At 38.4% G+C, this 26,307-nt stretch overlaps 1 protein-coding gene across 3 annotated transcripts in view; it reads right to left on the bottom strand.

Moving 5' to 3' along the window:
* enah (ENAH actin regulator) overlaps positions 1 to 26,307 on the bottom strand; it is a gene marked incomplete at its 5' end in the record, with an annotated part of 76,312 nt that overhangs the window by 11,236 nt on the left and 38,769 nt on the right. For all 3 annotated transcript variants that reach the window (XM_079474945.1, XM_079474946.1, XM_079474947.1), the window contains 3 exons: positions 2,317 to 2,675; positions 11,012 to 11,084; positions 24,817 to 24,994. In XM_079474945.1, coding sequence (XP_079331071.1) covers positions 2,317 to 2,675; positions 11,012 to 11,084; positions 24,817 to 24,994 — 610 coding nt within the window. The remainder of the gene's footprint in view (positions 1 to 2,316; positions 2,676 to 11,011; positions 11,085 to 24,816; positions 24,995 to 26,307) is intronic.

Here is a 26,307-nt window from a genome sequence, read left to right as displayed (position 1 = left end):
CAGGAGAAGGAGCATACACACACGTCAACCAGCTGGAGCAAGAGACAGAGAGAGAGAGCACTGCGTCCGCGAAGTTCAGTTGTGGATTTGTTCGCTTCATTTGGGTGATGGATTTTATATAAACAGTGTATTTAACGATGGATTTGGAGATCGTTTGAAACTGATAGATCGCGCGGTCTCAGCGCTAAAAGATGCCGGACATGAACCGCACGGGGTAAGTGAAACTGAGTCATGTGTCTGTGTTTTCTTAGCAATGGGTCCCCACGTGATTTAGTCCTATAGTGTGACAGCCAAAATGTATAAAAAAATAAAGAAGATATATCTAATTTATGCTATTTTATTATAAATATAAATAATTCTCCTATAAAATAATATATTATTAACAGTTTGTTTTCTAAACTTTAGCTGTCACCAAGGACACACATATTGTAATATCTTTAGGCATGTTTTGTTTATACAGGAAAATTATGCAAGTTCATGTTTTAGGTTAATGACGGGAGTGTACTGTACGAGTCACTGCGTGCCATATTCTGGGCAAATCTTTCCGCTCTGGTGATTTCTGTAAGCAGCCTGCAGACACAGCTGCCCCCTCGCAGTGTGAAGCCTACCACACCCCCTGAGCACGCTTCAAAATACACGTCAACACACAAGCAAACACAAATTATCATGTCCTACATTCAGGTCATATCCTTCTCATTACCAACACTGTTGTGCTTATTTGTGTTACTCGAGGTTCAATTGCCTTTTACAACTTAAATACAACTTCTGTTTAGTCTTTGTCTAAAACAGATAATCCATTTTATTTTCCTCTGCTCTTCAACATATCTAGCTCTGACAAGCAGATCACATGACCCTTGATGTAATGCAGCAGGGTTAAGTTAATGATATTCTTCCACTTCTTAAGCATTTCTGGACATACTGTGAGGAACTAATCCAAGTTTGTTCAATCAAATTGTGCCCTAACAATTTACTTGTTAATAATTAAAATCCTCACAGACAAAAATCACAGAACAGGACGACATTTGCTAAATATATGCTATTCCTCAACATTTGATCATAAAGGGAAAATTCAGGCAAACATTATGAAAACAAGTTCCACATGTTTAGGTTTCTTTTGGTTTTCGAACACTACACAAACGTTAGAACAAAACACAACGAACAAAGCGTTTAGCACGGAATCTAAATTTTCAACAAATATCTTGAAGACTTTCTATATATATGTGAAAGAATAATTAAAATACTAAATTGAAACAGGAAGTGCTTCTGGATGACTGTTGTTTATGTCTAGCAACATGGTCTATACTATGAATATGTTCTATACTATGACTTACTATGAATCCTTAAAATGTTTTAAAGTGATAATTTGATAATGTCATCAAGCAAATGTACTTTCTTCAGAAGAACAAAAAAAAAACGCAAATTTTTGTGTCCATTCAATAGATTTGAATCGGTACCGCCATGTTTGGAACTGACATTCTTCAAAATATCTACTTTTGTGTTTTGCAGAACAAAGTCATACAGGTTTGAAATGACAATAGGGCTAGCGTAAATAATGTACGAATTTTCATTTTTGGGTAAACTATCCCTTTAATGTTTCAAGTTCAGTGTCACCTATGCTCCAATTTTGTTCCATGTTGTTTATCACACATACAATTTTAATATCGTTTAAAAAAGGGCACTAACAGACCAAACATATTTTCTGCAATAATCCACTTAATGCTATAAATGAGGTTGACTATACTTATCTTTTATTGAACCCAGATCATTCCCTGAATACTATAAAAATCCTAACAGCAGAGTTCTGGCAGGTTACCCATAATCCTAGAGGATTGCGCACTGCACAGCATGAGGGAAATGTGGTTTGCCCGCTGATTCATACTTTTCCAATATACCAACAGATGGACACATTGAGAAAAATATGTCCTAATAGGTATATTAAGACATAGGTAATGCTCCCTTCTTTCACATAAACAACAGCTTTACACATACTACGCATGCTAGAAATGTAATTGACAACACGGACAACTCAATTTGCTTGGACAAGATTTTACAGATTTATCATTTTACTGTTGCATGATTCTTTCCCACCTGAATTCCCAAACTGCTTTTTATACATTTCAAGTGCATAAAACTGCAGCACCACCACAATATTATTTCTAATTGACACATCACAGGCATTTTCATGCTACACCTTGACTAAAACAGAAGAAAAGCAACATGTTAGTCGTTTTTTTAACCTCGATCAGCTGTTGTCTACAGCATGTCGGCATCTCCACTACGGATCTGAAAAGATGCTAGAAAACATATGATGCTCACCGGCGTTGGAGATGCGTCTTCCTCTTTCCCAGTCCATCTGCTCTCTGTCCAGCTGCTCCTGGTGCTCCTGCTTTTCTTTCTCGGCACGCTCTCTCTCCATCATCTCCCGCTCGGTACGCTCCCTTTCCTTGCGTTCTCGTTCCAGCTGCTCCTGACGTTCCCGCTCCAGGCGTTCCTGCTCGGCACATTCCCTCTCGATCTGCTCTCTCTCCTGGCGCTCCCGTTCCTGGCGTTCCCTCTCTAGCATCTCGCGCTCCAGCCGTTCGCGGTCCAGCCGTTCCCGCTCAAGCCGTTCCCGCTCAAGCCGCTCAAGCCTCTCACGCTCCTGCTCTTTCTGCCGCTGGAGCTCCTGCAGCTGCCTAAGAGGACACGAGAGAGAATGCATGAGTGCACGCTGGGCCAGATGGAACCGCGGTCTATCTTTACACACTGTCTAACCTGGAGGCAGGTAAGTGAGTCAGTAACGTTACGTAACAGGGTGTATCGTTTGACTGCATCATGGGAAAACAAAAGGATTGATGCTTAGAGGATTAAAACTCAAAAGCTTTCATTCACCATCTACAGATTAATCATACGAATGAACAGAACAGTCACTGTCGGATGGTTAAGAGATCTTAAACAAATCATTGCATGTTTTCATTCATAGCTCAGTTCTTAGTTGTGTTTCATTAGTGTTTCTCCAAGACTTCACTGCAAAAACAAACCCTGCAATTTTACTATAATGTTACATATATAGATTTTTTTTTAATACAAGACAGCAAATTTACAAGGAAAACGTTACTTAAATTACATTATTTACAGTTTTTTTTTTTTAAATTAAAGAATTCTCAGTATATTTCTGTTTTTCCAGGCAAAACAATGGCACTGATATATTTTAAGTTATGCTAGGGCGAGTTGTTTTCAGTTAAGGCCGCTCAAAATTCATTTTAGACTGGAACTAGGCTTAAGCTTTGTCTGTGAAACCGGGGCTATGACATTTTAGAAAAGACTCTTAGGAAAATATCTGAGACACCGAGGACTTAAGCAAAGGTTTCCATTTTCTCTCCGTTTAATCTAATAAGAAATAATAATAATAGAGATAACAAGAGATAATAAACGGAACTTTACTGTGATTTTATACTTGCTGTGTGCCACGCAGTCATAAGTTCAGAAATTGTAGCAAGTAAAATTCAAAGACCTCAGTAACATAAGACCACTGTGGCTAAGTGGTTAGAGCATGACGCGGGCAAAGCCAAGGTCATGGGTTCGATCCCAGGGGATTCTGCAGTCAGAAACATATGTATAATACCAAGCAATGCAAGTCGCTATGGATAAAAGCGTCTGCCAAATGCATAAATGAAAATGTAGTTCAACTGGTAAACTAATGCATTAGCAAAACACTGGTCTTGTTTGATCACAATGTAAATATAGTAAATATAATCATCTGCCAAATGCATAAATGTAAATACAAAATAACTGGCCCTCATTTAGACATTAGGATGCCAGATCACTGTAATGCAGACAGCGCAGTACATCACATCCTCCTCTAGAGAGCAGCATGTACAAATCAGTGAGAAGTGCCAACCTCAGCATCCAGACCAGCTTGTGTGCAGATGTTCTGCTATGTAAGGCTTTATAAAAGATATGCTTGTCAATCCTCTGGTGCTTAATCAGCATCAACCACATCCACATGCCCAGAATGCCAGTGTAATTTAACTAAAGGGCCAGAAACATTTAGAGCGTGGACAGCAGGGACTTAAATGAAGAAACATTAGGCATTTGTGTCACGAGGGCTGAAGCAGGACAGAGGACCTCAAGACACCTCAGACTCATTACAGAGGTTCCCACGCTTCTTTTTGCCTAAATGGATACGAATGATGTCATTTCCTGGGACCCTGCCAGGCACACCCTACATCTTTTATGATGATAAGACCATGACAAACATCACATCAGGTGTGGTGCCATCTTGCCTCCACATGTTCCAGAGGAAGAGATCATAAACGCATAAGCCACACCTCAATATTTCAAAGACCCCTTGAGAAGAATGAGGCTTGCGGCTCAAACCGATACAGTCACACCGACTCTTACTGTGTCATCAAAATATTTGAATTTTAACTACATTGAGTCTAGGATGGGACAATCTCAAGTTAACATATGACATCACCTTGCTTCGAGGCAAGTGAATGTTTACTCAGTGGAATTGTTGTGTCATTTGCAAAATCACGTCATTCCGACCCACATTAGATATGCAGTTTTATCACTTTTTGTAAGCACATTACTGAAAAACTGAATTCATTATTTTCTAGTACATTCTGTACAGTTGGTCTGAGCAGGTAACAATTGCAAAAGGGGGAGGAGCCAAACAAAGGGTCCATTTTAATCGTTATGATCTTAAAACAGGTTCGATGCTGCATTTCCTTTTAATAAAAGGTCAACAAGACGACATACGTCTGACGAAAATCCACAGCGGCCATAGTACGGCACAGATTCTCCAAAACGTGCTTGGTCTACTGCCCAAATTCTCCATATCTTAATTTTGTTGTCCTGTTTCACAGTTGTTCTTATACCTCGTTTCCCAGCGGCTGTATTCTGAGCCACTTCATTATGAAATACAGTCGAGGCGTGGATTGCTAGGAGCGTGTCCCACTTCCCTCAAATCCCCACTGAGCCTGAAACATGTTCCGAGACGTAATTAAAGAGCAGAGGAAGCCTTGTTCACGGCCGCATTAATACACTGCCCCCAAAGAGCACAGCAGCCACACCGGAGCCAGCCGTAAGTCAGCCCTGAGTAGGGTACAAGAGCGGGCTCCCTACAGCGATGCTGACCGAACATTAAAAAGGCATAATGTAAAAATGGACATTCGACATTAGTGGTCCACGTTTAATTTAAGACACGGATGAGGGGGATCATGAAACATATGGGTCAGATAGATTTCATGAATCAACTGCCATGCAATCCCAACGTCCGAGGTGAAGAGGTCACCATAATATCAAGGGCTTCTTGATTTCACAAGCTGTCACATGTTACAAAAATAGACTCGGAACAAACATCGCTTTAAACCAAACTGGCGTCTGAACAACGGGAAAAACAGGATTTATGGGATCGAGTCTGCGCGCTCCTTGTTGCTGAAACAGGAGCGACACTCAGATTGCAGTCCACACCATTTTTGTTCAGTACTTTATTTATGAGTAATCCTATTGGACACATATGCATTCCCTGGCATACGAGATCATAACATTCCAAAATATTGAGCACTTAAAATTAGAAATGGGCCCTTCTCTGAGGTGAGATGCTAAGGGGCCAAAATATGAGGCCAAGGGGTTCAAGCATCTAAATCAAAGGCATAGTTTGCCATTTTTTCCCGACTTGAATGCAGTTTTAAAATCACCTCCTTTAAATCATCAACATCTGAGCTGTAAAAAAAAACTTCTTCAACATTCCTATGCTTCTATGTAATATCCATTTCAACCGAGTGTTTAACATAACAGAATTCATGGTCATTTAAGGGTACGGTGCTTTATGTTCCACTGCAGTGACATAATGTAGCATCACTAGGATTGTTCCATATTTTGGAGAAGACCGAAGCCATCAAGTACCTCTTTCAAAGACAAGTAAGGGGCCTACGCTTCAATGGAGTTCTTTTAAAGATTAATGATAAAATGGTAGGCAGCTGATCAAAAACAAGACACTGGAATTATGAGCAAGTCTTTGGGCAAATCAACTATACTGTAAACCACCTGAAAAATAAAAAAGCCAAAGTAGCCAAATGGAGAGCCAAAATTAGTTTTTTTTTGGCACAAACATCCCTGCTCTTCTGCATGGAATGAGGACTTAAAAAATGAGAAACATGCAGCACATCCATTTATTGGCGTCTTCTATCCTGACATCGGTTACCAGGGAAACAGTATCTAAGGGAATGTAGGCGGCTCACAGCCTGATTCAGGACATCTTCCAACAACTTACTATAACACATCTTAAAGGCTTTTGGACCTTATTAGTTTTAAAAAGGATGAAAACTGAAAAAGTACACGAAAAAACAGTAAAACGAAGGGGAAAGTAGACTGTAAATTGTGTAGAAAAGTATAATTACTTGTGAATCATCATTATTACTATTGCTCATAGAAGGGATAGGGACTTTGTTTTGTTTAAAGGTCCAGTGTGAACCCAGCTCACTGAATTCTGTATCTGTAGGAAAAGAGCTAATATCCAGAAAGACATATGGTTGCTGAATGATTTTGGTGTATTATTTGGCTAAACTGTACAGAAGTGGTATAATAATACGTTTTAAATGATGTCTTAAAATTATTTTTTTAAATCTGTATCTTCATACATATGATCCTCTGTAAAACAAAATCTTGGTTGTCGTGGTGATGAAATATTTCTTTACTATGCCACAAAATAATACTTGAGGTCTTTCAAGAATGTTTGGTCATCTCATTGTTTCAAGTTTCCAGAAATGCTCGAGCCACTAATTCGAAGCATGTGTGCATTTGAAAACCAAAATTAAAAGACAAAAACAATTCTGCAAAAACAACCCAAAAACTCTTTGGGAGAATAAACACATTCTTGGTCTTTGAATTTCAGAAATAATGCTTCTTTAAACTAACACACAAAAAATGGACACATACTAAAATAATTCAGAAAAAGAGTGATCACTAAAAGAGTCAGAAAGAAAGAAGTGAGCATCTCAATCCTTAAGCATTAATTGTTGACTATAATACAAAAAACCCTTTCATTTGAACATTATGAGGACTTAAAAAATGGTTTAATTTTAATTCTTTTATTTCCTCTCAGCACAAGAGACATGTGCATGTTAAAGTACGTGACCTTTATTTTACAGTTATCTTCAGGGAGCCTATGACAAAAGTCATTAACACCATCAGGGTCCTTGGGGCCTTCTAACAGAACTACCGATTTGTCTTTTGACAGCAAGCAGACGTCCTGACGGAAGTTTATAAATGACCGCGAGCAACCTGCCACTCGTTCTTTTCCACCCTTCTCCATCTCAGCAAGATTGTCAGCATTGTATCATGTTTGCATCACTGGATGACATCAGATGCTAAGCACGCACCCAGTTCCATTGACTGCAATAGCTAAATATGGCTGTGGGCCGGCATGGTGCGGCCGGGTGGGCGGCAGGAGGCCAGCTCCATTACACGCACTCAAAGACATTCTTTCATAGAATGTGAACCCTCCGCTTTCTGTCTGATCTTTCACATACAGGGGAAAATATCCTTATAAGGAACATTTCCACTATATGTACTATAGCACCTGGCTGATGATCACAAACTCTTAGAATGTATGATTGACTCCTTCGAATTGCTTAAGTGATAGTTTACCCAAAAAAGAAATTCTGTCATCATTTACTAACCCTCTTGTCATTTCAAACAAGATGACTTCCTTCCTTCCTTCCGCAGAACACAAAAGAATTTGTTTTGAAAAATGTTGTTAAGTTGCACCTATTGACTTGCATTGGTTTGTGTCCATACAATAGAAAGGGTGCTTGGGCTGTTCGGGGTTTTAACTTTCTTCAAAACAACCTCTGCTGAAGAAAGAAAGTCATACAGGTTTGAAATGACAAGAGCGTGAGTAAATGATGTCAGACATCTTACTTTTGGGTGAACTATCACTTTAAGAGGAGAATATCTTGCATCTAAAATATCATTATTTATTTATTTTCATGTGATTCAAAACTTGGACATGACTCTTTTTTTGTGGAAGATATTTTGAGAAATGTCTCTGTGATTTTGTGTCCATACAATGGATGTCAATGGGGTCCAATGTTGTTTGGTTACCAACATTCTTCAAAATATATCCTTTTGTGTTCTGCAGAAGAGAGAAAATAATAGAGGTTTGGAATGACATTAGGGTGAGCAAATAATGACAGAATTTCTTTTTTTGGATGAAGTACCCCTTAAAAAACAAACTTGTGAGAGGAGAACTGAGAATATGCAAACACAGTCAAACCGCTGAAACACGGCAAGCTGTCAACACTAATTAACTTGGCTAAATAAAGCAACGCTAAAAATATTACCAAAAAATATTATATTTCTATAATTAATTAGTTAACTAGAGGGAGCATTTTCCATCATACTTAAAGTTGAGAAAGTTTTAACACACTAATAATCCATTGTTGACCAATGACAATGTCAGATGTCCAGTTTCCAATTCGCTTCATTCTTAGTAGATTTATACCCACACCGCTATCCCTCACACACTCACACTCACAATGCATCGCTTCTCTCCTTTAAATTCTCACAGAACTGTCTAGTGTGTAAGCAACCTCATACTGAAACTGGGCTCCAAATTGATGTTTCCAGCTCAGCTTACCCTGAAATTGGGTCCAAATTGGGGCCTTTGTGTGGCTTGTGGTGAAACAGTGCATATTATTACACAACGTTTTGTGACAGATGCCATTTTTTAAAACAAAAATTCATGAGCTTCTGCAGCCTTGACTACATCTAGAATACAAAACACTTCATTTGAAATGAAAGCTATTTTGAAAGCAATATTTTGGACGGAAGGCCCGAGGCGGTCCAAACATCTAACTTTCAAATAGTGTGGAAGAGATAGCAATTTCTTTGTAAAGGAAATGTTCACCCAAAAAATTAACTTGCTTGCAACACGGCAGTAAAAACTTTGAAGAATGTACTAGTAACTTCTAATACAACTAAATGAATGTGCTTCAAGAGACCCATACGAATCATACTCTATATTCCTCATTCTAATAGAGTAAAAGAATACAATCGAAGTCCGTTTGATAGTTTAAAAGCTCTGGTGCCTATTTATTGAAAAGGGAAGATACAATCTAGCACTGTGCAGTTCTTCATGATTTGGCACTTTGGCTCAAAGAGACCCCAAAACACATCCCTTGCTGTCACTACACTTGTTAAACATGTGAATGTGAATTTGCATAATTGAGCCTCATGTGTATTTACAAGCTCTCAAAAAGCAATTCTGCTTCTCAGATGCTTAACTATGCTGTGGAGCACGTCTCCGTTTGGTGCACAACGCCAGCCAAACAATGTTTGTTATGCAGGACGCACTACGCTTTCTAGAGACATCCTTACTTGGCTTACAGCACGCAGAGAATACCGCTAGACAGGCTGCAGGGGCTCTGCAGATACAGCTTGTGAAGATTTGACGTCTCTTCTGAAGCAAAGAAGTAGGACATGACTGTTGCGGAGTCACCATTTAAACATGGAGATTATGTTCAGTGGTCTACGAAAACCTTGAGGTGAAGAGATGCATTATTGATGGAGAAAAGTTCATATCCTAGAAGGAAATCTCTCCGTCACTCCATCTTAAAGGGATAGTTCACAAATGTAATGATTTTTTTGTGCTAGATAAGGCAACAGTTCAAAAACAAGACACTTTATGAATGTTACAGCGGATCTTTGTGTTCCATTACATTTTTGACATCCACCCAAAAGCTAATTTGTTAAATCATAAATATAACAACGTTTCCATAACCGTCTCTAGTATCTTAAGTGTTATCAGCCAGAGGCCTTAACATAAATAACCCTGCATCAGTCTAATGTTTCTAAAGCCCAAAAGTAGATGTTTTCTCATCTGCAAAAAACTACAAATTGTGATTTTGAGCATATTCTAGTCACGCTGCACTAACCTTGACTGCTGCTACCTCTGGGAACTCACTGCAGAAAAGCTTTTCATTAACAAACCCTGGCTGAGTAACAACCGCTCTCATCCTTTGAAGTCTGAAATCTGGATAAAAACATGCTCATGAAAAGGCAAATTCAGAGCTTCAAAGTGGGAAATTAACTGAACTTGACCCAACAGATGTTAGCATACCAACATAGCACTTTGTGTAAAATCCAGAACCGATCATAGTGCCCACCTTAGGTAAGACATCCAATGAGCAACTTGTGGTACTGTCAGCTACTGGTCAGCCGTTTGGTGCGTGCTTGCTCCGCAAACCATGTCTCTCGGACCCACAAGTTTCGCAAATTTAAGATGGCTTGCAGTTCAATAAAACATCATACAAACTATATTTTGGATGTCTTCTTGACATAGAAAAAACAAGCGTCAAGTAGTGTCGTGCAGTAATAGTGAATGCTCTCCACAACAGTGAAAACAGGTCGCACAACAACAAAACAGGCACGCACACACACAAATGCTCCCAAATATGTTTTGAGGACGCACTGGCTAAAGTTCGGGAGCAAATGCGACCATTGTGGACGAAATCAGCAACGGAAACCTGTCAGCGCCGGTTTTTGATCAAGCGCATGTAGTTGAAATGTTCAACTTGGAAGAGAGCGCTCAGCTCATCATAGCATGTTTTCTGTCCAATCAGAGTGCAGCAGAGACGGGTCAAATACCACACCAACCAATCGACGCATTTTACTTGTACAGCTGCATGTCTTTATATAAAGCAACGTATCACAGCTCCTCGGCTTAAAAGCTGTCAAATGCGCCCATCGCTTTCAGCTGCGTAAAAACGATTCCCTACCCGGCAAATTCCCGCTTCATGTTTTCCTGTCCCGTCCCAATCCCGTGATTAATAGTTATTTCGTTTGAAAAAAATTCAGCCTCTAGTATATTCATGCAAACAGCAACATCTGGACATCACCTTAGAGAAAGTGTTGACACATTTTCCGGAACATCAACCACAAATGCCTCATATTTATCTCTGCTTATCAGGCTAAGCAATGACAAACTGGGATAATTTATAACAAACAAAAGTGTGCATTTTACCTTCTCTGCATCTCCAGCTCCTCTGGTGAAGGGCCATTCTGCACCTGAGGGGTCGGTCTTGGCAGCGGGGGGCCTGTGGAGATGGCAGAGGAAAAAGTATGAAAAAAACATCAGATTGACTGTGAAATAGGATCAATAAAGCAAAGTGAACTGGACGGGCCAAAAACATTAAGAGCAGGTTGTAGAGAGACTAGCCCCGTTGGCTAGAAGATGATTGGTTGTGTCAGATGGTTAATGAGGACATTATATAGCAGGGGAAAGGGAAATGATTATTGAGACGACCTGTCAAAATAAAAGTCTGGTTAACTTGAACAAATTATGACACACCCATATGACTGTACAGTACTTACTATAGTAAATTGGAGTACTCTTTAATATATCATAATTAATTGCTCTAGTATATGTATTTTGTAGTATTATATGGTAAACTTAAACAGTAGTAAATACTGTAGTATACAGTACGAATACATTAAACTATAGTTTACTATAGTAAATATCATAGCATACAACAGTATTTTCCATGAATGTGAATATATTACTGTTGTAGTAAAAAAATGAAAACACAATCTAGAAATATTAAATCGGGTAAAATTACATTTAGGGAAAACATTTCTGAAAAATTTTTAATTTTGGACATATGGTACCCCTTTTCTACAGAAACCGCTATCAGAACTGGCATGTGTTGGCACATTGTTACCTATTGAATCTTTATGAAGTTTATGTCTGCTGAAGTCCATGTATAAGAAACATAGTTTATCATCCAAGATCATTTGATTCAGTGTCTGAATCGGTTTGTGAATCTGTCAGAAACAGATTCTGAGCAGAACGAGGAAGAGTTCCGCGTTAACGTTTCGCACAAACACTGAACAAATTTCCACCGTGCCGTGCTCGACTAATGGATCAATGCAGCATTGTGCAGGTGAGAGAGGTCTGTTTACAGAGTTTAGAGGTGATGCCTGTTCTGTAGCTCATTACAGAACTGCGTATGCCCTCTGACATTTCCTGTTTACTTCACACAGGAGGCAAAGCTTTTATGCGTACACCTGTTAAGATTACAAAAATGTTTTTTTTGTAGCAGCTTGAGGCAAGTTATTTTCCTGGGATAAAATCCTACAATTTTCATATTGTTACGTGAATGTTGCAGCAAACCAGACAGATCTTAATAATGCCATGCACACAAAATAACAAATCAAAACAACAAAGCCTTACACGGATACAGATGGCTTGTAGAATACATGAATTGAATTTAACTAGCCCGGATTTCACCCACAGCACAAAACTGCATGAGAAAATATTACGTTAGCCATCTGGACAAGCCAAGCCGTGATCAACTCATGTTTCAAATTTTGTTTAATGTTCTGTACAGTTTCGTAAGCCAAACATTTAGCTGATGCATGTTTGGAAGACAGTTTCTGTAACCCACACCATTCTCAAACGGTCCTTGTCTCTTTAACAGATAAAATACACACCTACGCCAGGCTTAATCTGTATGTAAATGGCTGTTATATAACACAACCAGGCAACCTCGGTTTCTCTTCCTTCCCCAAAACGGAAACAAGTATTACCCCTAAAATGGGATGAGGAAATCGCAAATGATCATGATGACATCTAAGTTGGCATAATAGGTTGTTTGCAATCACATGGTTTTAATAATGCGAAGTGTCGGAGGGCACAAAGTGATTTTCTCCAAAGGAATTCACCATCACAACCTCAAAAGACCAATGTTTAACGACCTAAACAACGACCAGGGAAGTAAAAAACAATAGCTTCTCTTAAAAGAACAAATCCTTATTAAACGCATAAAATGAAAAATCTTGCATTAAGCGTTTCTTTCCCCTAGCAGTCCATTAAAAGGAAACGGCTTAACCTACCCAAACAACGACCACGGAAAACCAAGTGAAATCAAACATATGTTGATATCAAACATAAACACGATAACAGAAGTTTTATGTTTTCAGTTTGTCGCTGGTTTCTATATAATGAACTAAGCTTAACGTGAGACTATTCTTATACCCGGAATAAATGCTTGTTCTTTTAACTAGAGCTATTGTTTATTACAATTAAGGTTTAATAGAAATGACATTTTATGTGGTCGTTGTTTCAGTATGTTTCCTTATAATGGATTTCTATGGGGAAGAAACGCTTAATACAAGATTTATACCTTAATCTGTTGAGTAAAGACTCCTTAAAGATTCCTTTAACAGCAGCTAGTGTTTATTACAAGGTTTGATAGAAATCTCAGCTCACCAGGCCGTTGTTTAGGTACCCGGCTCGGCTCCTCCCGACCGCAGATTCAGGTTTAGAAGCCACTTTTATCTGTAAATACTTGCATGAAAGGTGTGTAGCAAAAGTAGATGTTCATGAAGGTTCATGAACATCAACTTTTGCTACACACCTTTCTTGGTTTGATGGATTTGAACATCAACGCAAAACGAAGGTATTTTGAGTTTTTGATAGTGAGTTCCTATGGAGAAAGTCACTTGGTACCCGCCATCTGCACTTTGCACAATATTGGTATCTGCTGATAAATTGTCATTTTGTATGTTATCGGTATCAGACGATAATACAATTTCGGCTGATATATTATAGCCGATAAATCATAAATCATTTCCTCTGGTTAAACATCTCTAGGAGCACGCTGCTCATAGTTAAAATAAAGTACTGTACTGTCTTTCTGTCACGATCATTCACGTGCTGCTATTAGCAAAACATTGTTGATGTATGTACAGTATGTAGATATTTATGAATGTGTATATTATAGGAACAAAAGCATGTTGATTGAATCAGACTGCTGTCTGAATGCTTTCTGTCTTGAGACCTGTTAGACTATTAAGAACAGGGTCACTCTGGAAGAAATATCTATAATTTATTTATTAAATAAAAGATATACCAGAAATGTTTGAAGGTTAAAGAATCGTTAACTAGTATAAAGGAGGGATGGTACATCATTTTCAGGGAAAAAGAGAAATAATGGTTACCTTGTTTTCAGCAGTCAATGTTTTCAAATTAAAGCGGTTGTCTACTTTTTGCCTTTTTTTCAGTTTTAGGAAATTTTATATTCATATTGCGATACTGTATATCGTCCAATATATTGGTTATCAGCTTCCGATGTTGAATAATTATCGGTTATTGATATCGGACAAAATTTTCATTATCATTTACGTTTATTTTATCCAAAGAGACTTACATTGCATTATCCTATACATTTATACATATGTATCTGCAATCCCCTGGGATCGAACCAACGACCATGCGTAGTAAACGCAATGCTCTTACCACTGAGTTACAGGAAAGGTATTATCGGCGTATCACTACTCTATACAGCAGCCATAATAACTAATTAAGATCAATGTCTGAAATTTAGACTTAAAACAGCCCTTTATAGCTAGTAGTTCAAAAGTACTTTAAGCTTTAGCTTTAATAGACAATGGCCCCATCAGGCCAGTCAAGTGATGTACTACTGACGTCACACACTTCTTATTCTAGAAACCTGAAAAAAGGAAAATATAAAAAACAAAACAAGATGTAAAAATGATAAAAACAATAAAAACAATGACTAATGAAAAATATTAAGTAATATTTATAAATATTTAATAAAAAATCTAACCATTTTATAATTAGTAAATAAATATCTTCACTGCCTCTATACGCCTAGTGAATAAACAGCTTTTACAAAAAAAAGAAACTGATAAAAAAACTAAAGCAACTAACCACATTAAATACAAACTTCAAATGCTTACATTACAAAATTCATCTCTATCTGGCAAAAAATAATAAAACACTGCATCCAGACATCACAAATCTCTAACATATCACACATAATAAATGTCACATCCTTTTAAATTCACATATACAAGTGATCAGACCAACAAAAAAGCTTCAGATAAAAGCAAAAAGGTAAAAAACAACCTCAAGTCAGCTGACCACACAAGGAATTTCAGAATCTCTAGCACCTACATGAGAGGAGAGAGCCGCCGAGTCTCTTTTGACAGCAGATGTACTGTAGAAGTCCATCCTGGTTTTTGGGTGCGCTAACAAGTGCACTAGAGTCAATCCCATCGGCCAAACTGTCATTGATGACTCCATGAGAACGCAGAGAGAGAAGCATGTTGTTCTGGCGATTCTGAAGCAAAAATTGCTGTGATAAAATAAGACCGGACCGGTTAGACACCCGGCTGTGTTTACAGAGCAGGATGTGGTCCACTTATTGCACTTTCCGGCACTGATCAATTATTCATGCCTGGATGGGCGAAGGGTAAATCGGTCAATGTTACGATCACATCACGTCGGGTGGGTGGAGAAAAACATGGATGTACTGGCTGGATTAACCCCTTCATTACGACAAAGATGTTCTCAAGATACAAAGGGTAGGATATTAGGAAGTCTAAAGCAGCATCACATGGATCTTAATAAAAAAGTAAATATCCTGAGTACAAAGGTGGGAAAAACTGATAAAATAAAACAAATAGACAAATTAATAAACCTCCTTTATAAACAACAGTTACCTTAGATTATAACACAATGTATCCAATGTGATAGATAAAAGCAGTATTAATGGATATTTTCTTTCAATAAAACCAAAGGAATATTTTCCTTAAGGTGGATATGAAATGCATCTCAGGATGACTCTCTAAGCACTGAGAGCACATATGCTTGAGTGGAAGGCAGACACACAGCTCTTCTCAAAAGCAACAAGATCAAGAAATGGACTTTAAATCAAGTTAGGGATGATGTCATTGACAACTATTAGCCACAAATGGACCGGACCGATCCGAAATCGCGAAGCCTGGGAGGAGATTCCTCTTACTGATCTACGTGTGCTTCTGTTGGTTACAGGGTACAAACACACACTTCTAAAAATATTTATGTGTCGGAAAGTTAGCTTTCAACGTTCTGGATTATTCAGAGACAAATAAACACATTGGCAAACTGCATGCGTCAGACCATTATCAGACAACAAATAAAGGTTACTTTAATAGGTAAATAGTGGATAGAAAATTTGCTATTACGTTTCCTTTTTGTTAAAGTTTGTACCTTTAAAATGAAAAATAAAGGTTATTTCAACATTCCGAAATAATTGAGCATTATAATTTTTGTCTTTAATATACAAGATTTAAGACCTTAAGTATTGCCAATCCAACTACAGGGTTATCAAACGATTAATCGCAATTTTTCGCATCCAGAGTTCAAGTTTGTGTTTACATAATATATGTCTGTGTACTGTGCATATTGATTTTGTATTTATAAAACATATGCATACATGTATAGGAAATATTTACAGCTATTTATTTGTATTTTGCCGAAGTAAATTATCAGTCATCCAGTTAAATGGGATGTTATTTAAGCTAGCTTAAGAAAGTCTCACAAGCTGTCGATGGTGAGATATGTCAACATGTACTGCAAGAATCAAACAAAGAAATAATAAATAATATAGAACAACTAGTCCCGCTACATCCAATTATGAACCATCTACATCCAAGAATGTAACAAATACCTTGAATGCCACACAAGTAGACGGGTAGAGTTAAGGGTCACATTCTAAGTTTTGACGTGTTTTGTTACTCATGGCTCCAAGTTAGAGACACAGCGTCTGGCAAGATCCAGGACTCTTAAAATAGTAACGTTTCTAGGATAATACAACTTGACTTAAATTTGTTTACTCATTACTCACCCTAATGTTAACCACTCAGAGCCGGCAATACAGCTGGTTCTAGATAGAGGTCTTCCCGGGTCCAAAAATGTTGACCCGAACCCGAAGAGACCTGTGATTGTGCTACACAGACCCGGACCTGTCCAATATTTTTAAAGTTTGTCTTGCCTACTAACGTTACTCACTCGTACCGAATTGTGATGCAATACATTGCTAATGTGGTCTCCATGTTATTCCTTTCTTGCCTATTGAACGAGCAGCATTACTTTGCTATTATCTATGTGCTCTGAGCAGAGTCTGAACAACAATAAGATATAACAAGACGGTTCATTTATATCAATATACGGAATTGGATAAGTTGCAATGCGCCCGATGGTGGAATAAGCACCAATCATCAATTGTTAAAGTCACGTTGTCACTGCTTAAGCAGTCTGACGGTGAAGTCCTGACTGAGTTCGCTAGTGGTTTTTCCACCTAATTTTACCAGTTGAACCTATGTTACAAAACACAAACGCTGCAGAGTTTTAATCGACTCCGGAATTATAAAAAGTATTAAACAGACCCGGACCTGAAGTAATAGGATTTGGACCCGAACAAATCGGATCCTGGGTCCGCCGTGAAGACCTCTAGATCTAGATCAGCTGTGTCATGCATAAGGTGTTGATGTTTTCAATCCTCTGCAATACCCCAGACACTAAAAAACGTCAACTGATATCGCCTCACCCCCGGGGGATATTGCAATGATGGGAATGAACCACAAAACAATTTGGGGGAGTGTTGATGCAATGCCCCCTAATAAAAGAAGCTCTGCTTGGAAACAGTGCCATTTTGTCCGGTTTAAAACCATCAACATGTGCAGAATGAAAACAAACATATTTTGTACTTCTGAAATAAACTGAAAAGTCGCTCTTGAAACTTTAGTCCAATACAAATGTACCTGCTCAGATTATATAAATGTACTTCTTCATACGCAGTTTTTATTTTTCTCAGTAGACAACTGCACGCACACGGTTCACATTAATGAGAGAAGTTTGAAACATTCATACTGACTTCGGGAGAAAGTATAATCTAGAAAAGGCGATTTGAATAGAGAAAACATCCAGAATAAGCAAGATTGAAAACGTAAGAAGCACTCAAGACTGACTCAGCACTCGAAGCTAAATTTGGCACACGTTCACCGAGACACAGAAACAGCCCTTGAATCGCTATCGACAATCTGTTTGAGACATTTAATAGCTTCTTGCGATAAACTTGGCATAAATGTGCTTTTATACCCAGCGAGGAAGGTCAGAACTTTTCTCAGCTGTCTGTCACAATAAATGCACCTTGACAAGCATTTTGCCTTGACATTATATAAAACAATTTCTAGATCATTTTGGAAAATCAGCAAACTTCAGTTATGTAAGTCGCAAACGGCTAAAAATAAACCATCATGATAAACAAACATCATCATTTCAAATGCTTCAATTTGATTGGTTGGGAGAGCGATGACGCTCTCACAGACTAATGATGCTGGTTTCTTTTTCAAGTATCTGAAAACAACTCCATCATTGAAAGCTAATATATTATCATCCATTACAAATAGTTTCAGAATCACTTGCACCTTTAAATCTAAACCATGTATTTCATAGCATTTCTATTATACACTTGTAAAAAAGGATACCAAAGTAGTTGTCAGGGTTCACAGTATGAAACTGCCCCTGCTGGGAGTCTCCCGCGGTTAAACCTTCTCCCCCCCCACTAAACTTACTCCTCAAGATAATCTCAGTGCGGCTGATCTTCTTCTGCGGGAAACGGTTCACTCTGGGGGCCGGCATGATGGACAGGAGCCTGCAGGCCTGCGTTCTGCTCTGATGCGAGACCAAGTCCCTCCGGGAGAGTCGAGGTAGAAATATCGAGTCGTACACCCGAGTAAGATTTTCACTCAAAAGAAAAACCCTACAAAAGACAAAGCCAACCTGGTGTCTACTCGCGTCTACTCGGCTCGAGTAATAAAAAAGCTGGAGAGGAGAAGAACCATTCCACAACGAGAACTATTGGAGTCTGGGGTAACAGAACGATCTCATCAATAAAAAGTGTTCAGGGTTGCCTACGTCATCTCTCCCACCTTCATCTCAAATTGGCTTCTGTTGCAATTGGGTGGTCATTTGGTATCAGCTTGAAAAACAAACACATACCAGACACGGGATCCAGCCCGCCCCTTCATGCCGTATTCAACCAGGGAAAAAAAAGAATTTTTAGACTCAGGAATTTTATGTCTGTCCATTTTTACCATGCTTCAAAAGATAAAAACTCGTCTTGCCAAACCGAAATGCAAGACCTTCATTTAGAACCCCAGACGCAGTGGGCTCCAGGGGGGCGACGGTCGAATGGGGTCAAAAGCCACTTTTGTTCGGACAGTGATGAGCTCATGCTATCCCACATATCTGCTCACTGTCAACAGTTCATCACGGGACAGTATTTATACACTGAAAGGTGTCACTTAAACCTTAACTCATGACCCTCACACATGTAAAAAGCCCACTGATCCAGGTGCTATATGGAAGACAGCAACTGATAACTAAAATAAGATAATTTGCATGTTATTGTATTTGATCAATATGATGCAAGCAATGTTTCTGAGAAAGTCTTAAAGGGAAAGTTCCCTCAAAAATGGAAATTCTGCCATCATTTACTCACCCTAAAAAGTTTCAAAACTTTATAAATTTCGTTGTTCTGCGGAACACAAACAGATATTTTGAAGAATGTTTGTGACCAAACACTTCTGGGGCACTATTGACTACTATAGTAACAAAAAACTACTATGGTAGTGGTCAGTGACCCAGAACTGTTGGGTGTTTCACATTACTCAAAATATCTTCTTTTGTGTTCAGCAGAACAAAGAAATGTATACAGATTTGAAACAACCTTGTTATGGCAGATTTTTTTCTGTGAACTTTCCCTTTAAAAGAAATTAAACCAGTTTTTTTCTGCATTGTTCTCACTATTCTGAAGGCATCTCGATTTGTAAAGACCAGATTTTTCCCACTTTTGGTTAAACATATGAATCAAATCCCGGGTAACACAATCTTTCGGGAGCAAAAGCGATAGTTTACCCAAAAATAGAAATTCTGTTTTCTTTAATGTTAAAAAAACAATATATGACTCTTCCGTGGAACATTAAAAAAGAAGATATTTTGAAAAATGTATCAGTGTCTTACATTGGAAATCAATGGGAGCCAATGTTGTTTTGCTACCAACATTCTTCAAAATATCTTCTTTTTTGTTCTGCAGAAGAAAAAAAGCCAAAGAGCTCCAGCCTGAAAACTTAAAGGGATAGGTTCACCCAAAAATGAAAATTCTCTCTCTGGTTGTTCCAAACCTGTATACGTTTCTTTGTTTGGTTGAACACCGAGAAAGATATTTGGACAAATGCTTGTAACAAAACAGTTTTTGGCCACTATTGACTACCATAGTAGTTAGTCAAAAGTGCCCCAGAACTGTTTGATTTCCTACATTTTTTCAAAATATCTTCTTTTTGTTCAACAGCAATGTTTCCTACTGTGGGTAGTCAATTGGGTCCAAGAACTGTGAAGTTACAAGCATTCTTCAGAATATACTTCTCTGTGTTCATCAGTACAAAGAAATGTATACAGATTTGGAAAATGTCATTTTTGGGTGAACTATTCTTTTAATTATTTCGACAAGGTTTTCCACAACGTGAGAAATCACACTTGTTTATCCAAGCCGGGGTATTAACTCACCAGGCCGCTGTCCTACCTATCAACACTACACTAAACTTCACATCCCGCTCTTAAACCACAAACACCTGTCTGTCTCTGTCCGTAAGCATTTAATCTTATGTTCACACGTTCTTAGAAGTCATGGCAAAGAGGCATGTAAAAGTTGACAATAAACACTAGAGTTTACAATAATTACATCTAAATCACTCGTGGGAAAGACTCAATCTTATTTTTCTCACATATTCTCTGCTGTGGGATTGTCTAGTGTGATTACTCAACAACAAACATGTTTACAGCTTTACTTCACTGATATCGCATTCTCAACCAACCCATCCATCAATCCTTCATGTATATATATATTTCATGTCGCCAAGAGCTCTCCGGCCGTCTGCCCTGCGACAGATCTCCTCTATCATGCTGGCGACAACATTTATATAAACCCCCAAATCTCACATGATCTAAATCTCCACTGTCAGCGTTACATCATTCTATCATTCTATCATGTGACTTTTTTTTGCACATTACACCCCACTAAAATTAGCAGGGGGTTTGGAAAAAAAGGACCTTTGATATTCTCATGGATCCACCTATGGAGGTCTGTGGTCTTCCCTGAGAGGGGTGGATGACAAATGTGGTACAAAAAATGAATCTACTACTGCGTTGTTTCGCAACAAGACCCAATTGAAAGAGAGTATGACCATATGGCTATGGCACCAAGCACAAACATGGCACGCAAATATCTCGATTAGGGTTTGTATACTATTCGATTTGACGCTCCAAAAATACAGGCACGTCAACTAACCGACTTAAAAAGAGATGACAGCATTGTTATTCCACCCGAGTCTGTGTATAGACAAATACAAAGGATCGCATTCTGTTGCCGAGGCATGTGTCGCTGAAATATTTGACAGGTATTACCTGACGTGATGTAGATGATAGGAGAAAACAGCCTGACATGATTTACTAACAAGTCTGCCTAGCAACACTACAATTCCTCATTCAATCAACAGGGGGCACATTTTCTATTCAAGGGTTTTGTTCTACATCCCGAGGCCGCCAAATCAGTTAAGAAATAACAGCAAAGAGCCAAAAGATGAATTGAAATGAATCAATTGCTACTTTATTCGTAGTTATGCAAATATATGTGAGTCAGACAAACCGTCAACCTTTCAGACACCTTTGGCGTACGTATCCCAAGCCATCAAACAAGCAAGAAATGCCACTGAAGGTCAATGCATCTTAACAATATTCATTCAGTTTTTTCCTCTTCATTTAAAAATAAAAAACGTGTGAGCTAATAGAAGACTATATAAAAACATGATGTGCAGTTCACTCAGGGACAGATCTCACTGCAGTTACAGCACCGAGCGCAGGCGTTTCACCATACTGCAGCTGTAAACAGCTTAATGCTCACAATAGAGTGAATTAGGGGAGAGCCAATTAGGCTTTCCTGTGCTGGCACCATGGCATGGGATCGTACAGCGGTCTGGTTGGTTCTGTTTAATACACCCTCCAAACCCACTGTCTAACTGCCAGACATCCACAGGCATTATCCACATTCAGCAGAGCTAGCTAAGCACGAACCAATGCCGAGGACTAAAATGAATATTATAACGAAACGTTTTTCTTTTAACTAAAAGTATAGTTTGACTTTTGTAACCACAACTAAGCTTTTTGCTGACCCTCAGTTCAAGCATCTTAAAGGGATAGTTCACCCTTTACTCACTCTCTAGTTGTTCCAAACCTGTATAAATTCCTTTGTTTGGTTAAACACAAAGAAAGATATTTGGAAGAATATCAGCAACTGAGATTTCTGGGGCACCACGGACTACCAAAAGGACAATCTTAGTCAAAAGTGCCCCAGAACTGTTTGCTTTCCTACATTCTTCAAAATATCTTCATTTATGCTCAACAGAACACAAAAATCATAAAGTATTGTCCCTACTTTTGTGGTCAATAAGGTCCGAGAACCGTTTGGTTACAAGCATTCTTCCAAATATATTTCTCTGTGTTCGTCAGAACAAACAAATGTATACAGATTTGGAACTCGAAGGTGAATGATGACAGAACTTTTATTTTTGGGTGAACTGTCCCTTTAACACAACAGTAAGAGTACCATCAACTTACTTTTTACACCACTGCACGACAAACAATCTACATCATTGGCTCACAATTTTCAGCCTGCGGCAGTGAAAGGAACTTCGTCCAAGGCTATCTGCACATCAGTAAAGTATGCATAATTAACGTCGCTTTGCATAATTAACTGGCGTGCTATCAGGTAATTAATAGAGAGTAATAAGGCCATAGACTCTGAGACTTCCCGTGGTGATAACAGGAGCCCAGCAGAGTGACTAGATCACTTTCCATAGACAGATTAGCGAGACAGAAAACTGAAGGTCATGAAAAACGGCAGTAGTCATTGCATCTGCTGTGTTAGAATGAAAATGGCCTCACATATCCCTGTTGGCCTCTTAAGATACAAAAGATTAACGGATTTGAGGAAAACAAGAGTTACATTATACAGTAAAAGTACAGGACAGTGTGATATACAGATGATCCCCCATTTAATTGTATTATTTTTACTTTGCAAATTGTAATAAATCAAACTTTAGTCTTAACTTGGTGTTTAATTATAATATACCTTAACAAGTGAAGAGTTTTTTTTGCAAAAACAACTTCATGTTTTTATTGTGTTTTATCGTGTTAGCTAGCTGTATTTATTTGAGTTATTATTACTTAATCAAAACAACCCAAGTGCAGTTTGATATGGTAAAATATTTTGTTATTTTTTAAATACATTTTTTAAATATCTGTTTTTTGCGAATGAACTCTTCAAATTTACTTTAAATGAAGTATCAAACTTTATGTCATGATCCTGCCCCCTGTGTTCTGTGGACAGGGTCGTGACAGTACCACGTCTTTTGTGCTCGTTGTGTTCCAAGTGGAAGGCTGGAAGCACATGGCCTTTGTTGTTGCCTTGTGCTGTCCTATAGAGTGTCTTGGCACCGCCCCCTTGTTACCCCTTTAATCTTCCCATTAGCTTTTCCTTCCCCTCACCTGTCCATTGTAATTATCCCATTAGTTTTCCTCATTTAAGGCCCTCGCGTTCACTGTCCTGTGCCAGTTCGTTGAAGTTTGTGTGCTGTTGTCGCCCACGTCAACTTTACCCAGTTCCTGTCTTGCTTGTCTTGTGAACTGGACTATTTATTTTTTGTTGTTTTGATTTTATTTGTTTTGCCCCCTCGTGGGAAGTATTTGGTTTGAGTCCTTTATTTATTTACTTTTTGCCCCCTTGTAGGTTTTTGCTTTAATAAAGCCTTTTGTTCTACTGCTGTCCTTCATATGGGTTCTCTCTTGAAATTCGTGACACTTTACTGCTAAAAATAAAATCACATCATCGTTGCCTCATGACCAAAGATGTTACCAACTTCAAATCTGAAATAAATCATTCTTTGAAACATTTATATCCATATATTAAAATGCTAACCATGGCACCTGTCCAAAATACTTTAGTAATACCATGGTCATTTTTGTTTGCCTAATAATAGCACCTCTTATGCTCAAAACATTTCATACACACATTCTGAGTAAACACCGACCAACAAACCAAAATCAAACTGTGACATTCAAAATGATTCTATACATCATATAATAAAAGCCTGAACTATATACATTAGAACCCTGCAATGCACACAAACAATCCTTTCATAAACATCCTTGCCTCAAACACACAGTCGGGGGTGACCGAATGACCTTCCTATTGTGATGCATTGTAGAACACAGAAGAGCTCAATATGCAACAGTTAAGAATTTACAGAGCACTCATCTCTCAAAGAGACAAGCACAGTTTAGTCCCAAACAAAAGCATCATCTGTTCTTAAAAAGAAACCAGCTTCAGCGTTGGCTCGATATGCAGGGCGACCCCCGCTGTGACCGCGCCAGGGTCTCAGACGGTGGAGAAAAGAGCCGGGGGAAGAACCTTTCTCGCACATGCGCAAGCAACCGCTGCAGACGAACGGATTTCATGGGGGCTGTTACAAAATCCACAATCAGCAAAAACAACAAATACTGAGGTAACCCAGACTCCCTTCGGTTTGCAGAATAACAATTTCATGAGTACAATAGGCAGGATCTGGATCCAAATATGACCTCACTGATGTAGAGCTCAACATAAACAGTAAACAACAATCGGCAAATTAAGTAAACTGCCTGATTATACCACTTAACATGTAAAGAGGAATAACTGGAAAAATAAATGATGTGAAAATAACGCAAATGCATGTAAATTACGTAATAAGGGATTTTCTATGATCAGAACAATTTACATTTTATTTTGGGTATCAAATTTTTGCAATGCTCTGTAATACTGCTGCAGGGCTCAATTTGCACATCATTAAACGTGGCTCTCGCTGGTGTGAAAACAACATTCTCACCTGCATCCTGAGAGTTCAGCACCTCCAGGGCATGCATCATGGCACTGGCAAATACATTGGCATCCTCTTTACTGCCAAAGTTAAGGCCGTAGACCTGCCGTGCGTCTCGCCACTGGTGAAAGGTTTGTGTTGCCTGGTTGTATTTCAGCCCCTTGGGAATGGCACAGTTTATAACCACCTGTTGACAGAAGCAAACAATGTATATTTAGATTTGATCATTTAGCAGATACTTCTTTCTACATCCATGAATGAGGTGTATAACAACAGTTATGTTTATATTGAAAAATAAGATTATGGTTTGAACATTTATGAAGGTCCAGTGTGTCAATTTTTGGAGGATATATTGACTGAAATGCAATATAATATGCATAACAAGAGGTGTATAAAAACCGTACATAATGAAGTGTTGTGTTTTTATTATATATAGGATGAGTTTTTCTATCATATATACACTGCGGGTCCCCTTATATGGAATTCGCCATGTTGTTTCTACAGTAGCCCTAAGCGGACAAACTGCTTTACACATTGCATTTCATAATACGTTATCTCCTTTGGCAAAGAAGCGAAAACTTGACAACATTGTTCCGTGTCAGACACCGCCTTCAAAATGGTGCGGGGAGTGATAGAGTGAGCAGTTGCTTGCAATTTGCTTGCAAATGTCGTATACTGGATCTTTAAACACCATTTTATTCCTTTTAGTTTATTTAAACTTAAGCGTTCATGAATCTACTTAATAAAACCAATACATGTCCCCAATTAAATCCAAGTCATACAAAATATGTTTGCCTATTTTGTTTATTGGTCAAAAGTATTAGGTGTTACTATTTTTATGAGAATTCTCTGGTTCAAGTACAAATCTCTGAACATTTTCTGTTAATATAAAAAGGTAGACACGGTTTCATTATTTAATCTTACAGATAACAAGGCAGAGAGACAAAGTTTTTGCTTTTATCTACAGCACCTTTAAAAGTTTCACAAGGACAAACTACAGACAAAGAACTGCTGCAGGCAGCGCATTCATTCTGGCAGATAAAAAAAGTTTTGCCACGATATGCCATTTTGCCATTACAAAAAGGTCACCAAAGTCAGCTTGGCTCCAAACAGGCGTTACACAACAACACTACACGGATAATGTTGTAATTGCAGAGATATAAAAATCAAACACTAGACTCTCCACACAGCACATCTTCAACGGAGCAAATCTTTATGGAGCTTCTGTGGAAACTAGCTGTGTTCACAGTCATTTTCATTTCTCAGCCTTTGACATCAATGTAATTACTGTACCATGAGAAGTGCAACCAATTAGCGTGCGGCATATATGGAACCGTGAACTGTAAGGCATCCTGACACCACTCACGAAAGCAGAAAACTTCCCAGTTTTCTCAACACATTAGTATAATTGGGTAATAAGAACTCAAATCTGGGTCATGTTCTCGCATAGGCAACTTTGATGTTGGAATCATGCAAGGAAGCCTTTATGAGCAAAGAATC

This window comes from Barbatula barbatula, assembly GCF_947034865.1.
Source record: "Barbatula barbatula genome assembly, chromosome: 15".
In the NCBI taxonomy this organism is placed as follows: Eukaryota; Metazoa; Chordata; class Actinopteri; order Cypriniformes; family Nemacheilidae; genus Barbatula; species Barbatula barbatula.
This window is presented reverse-complemented; position numbering and strand designations above follow the sequence as displayed.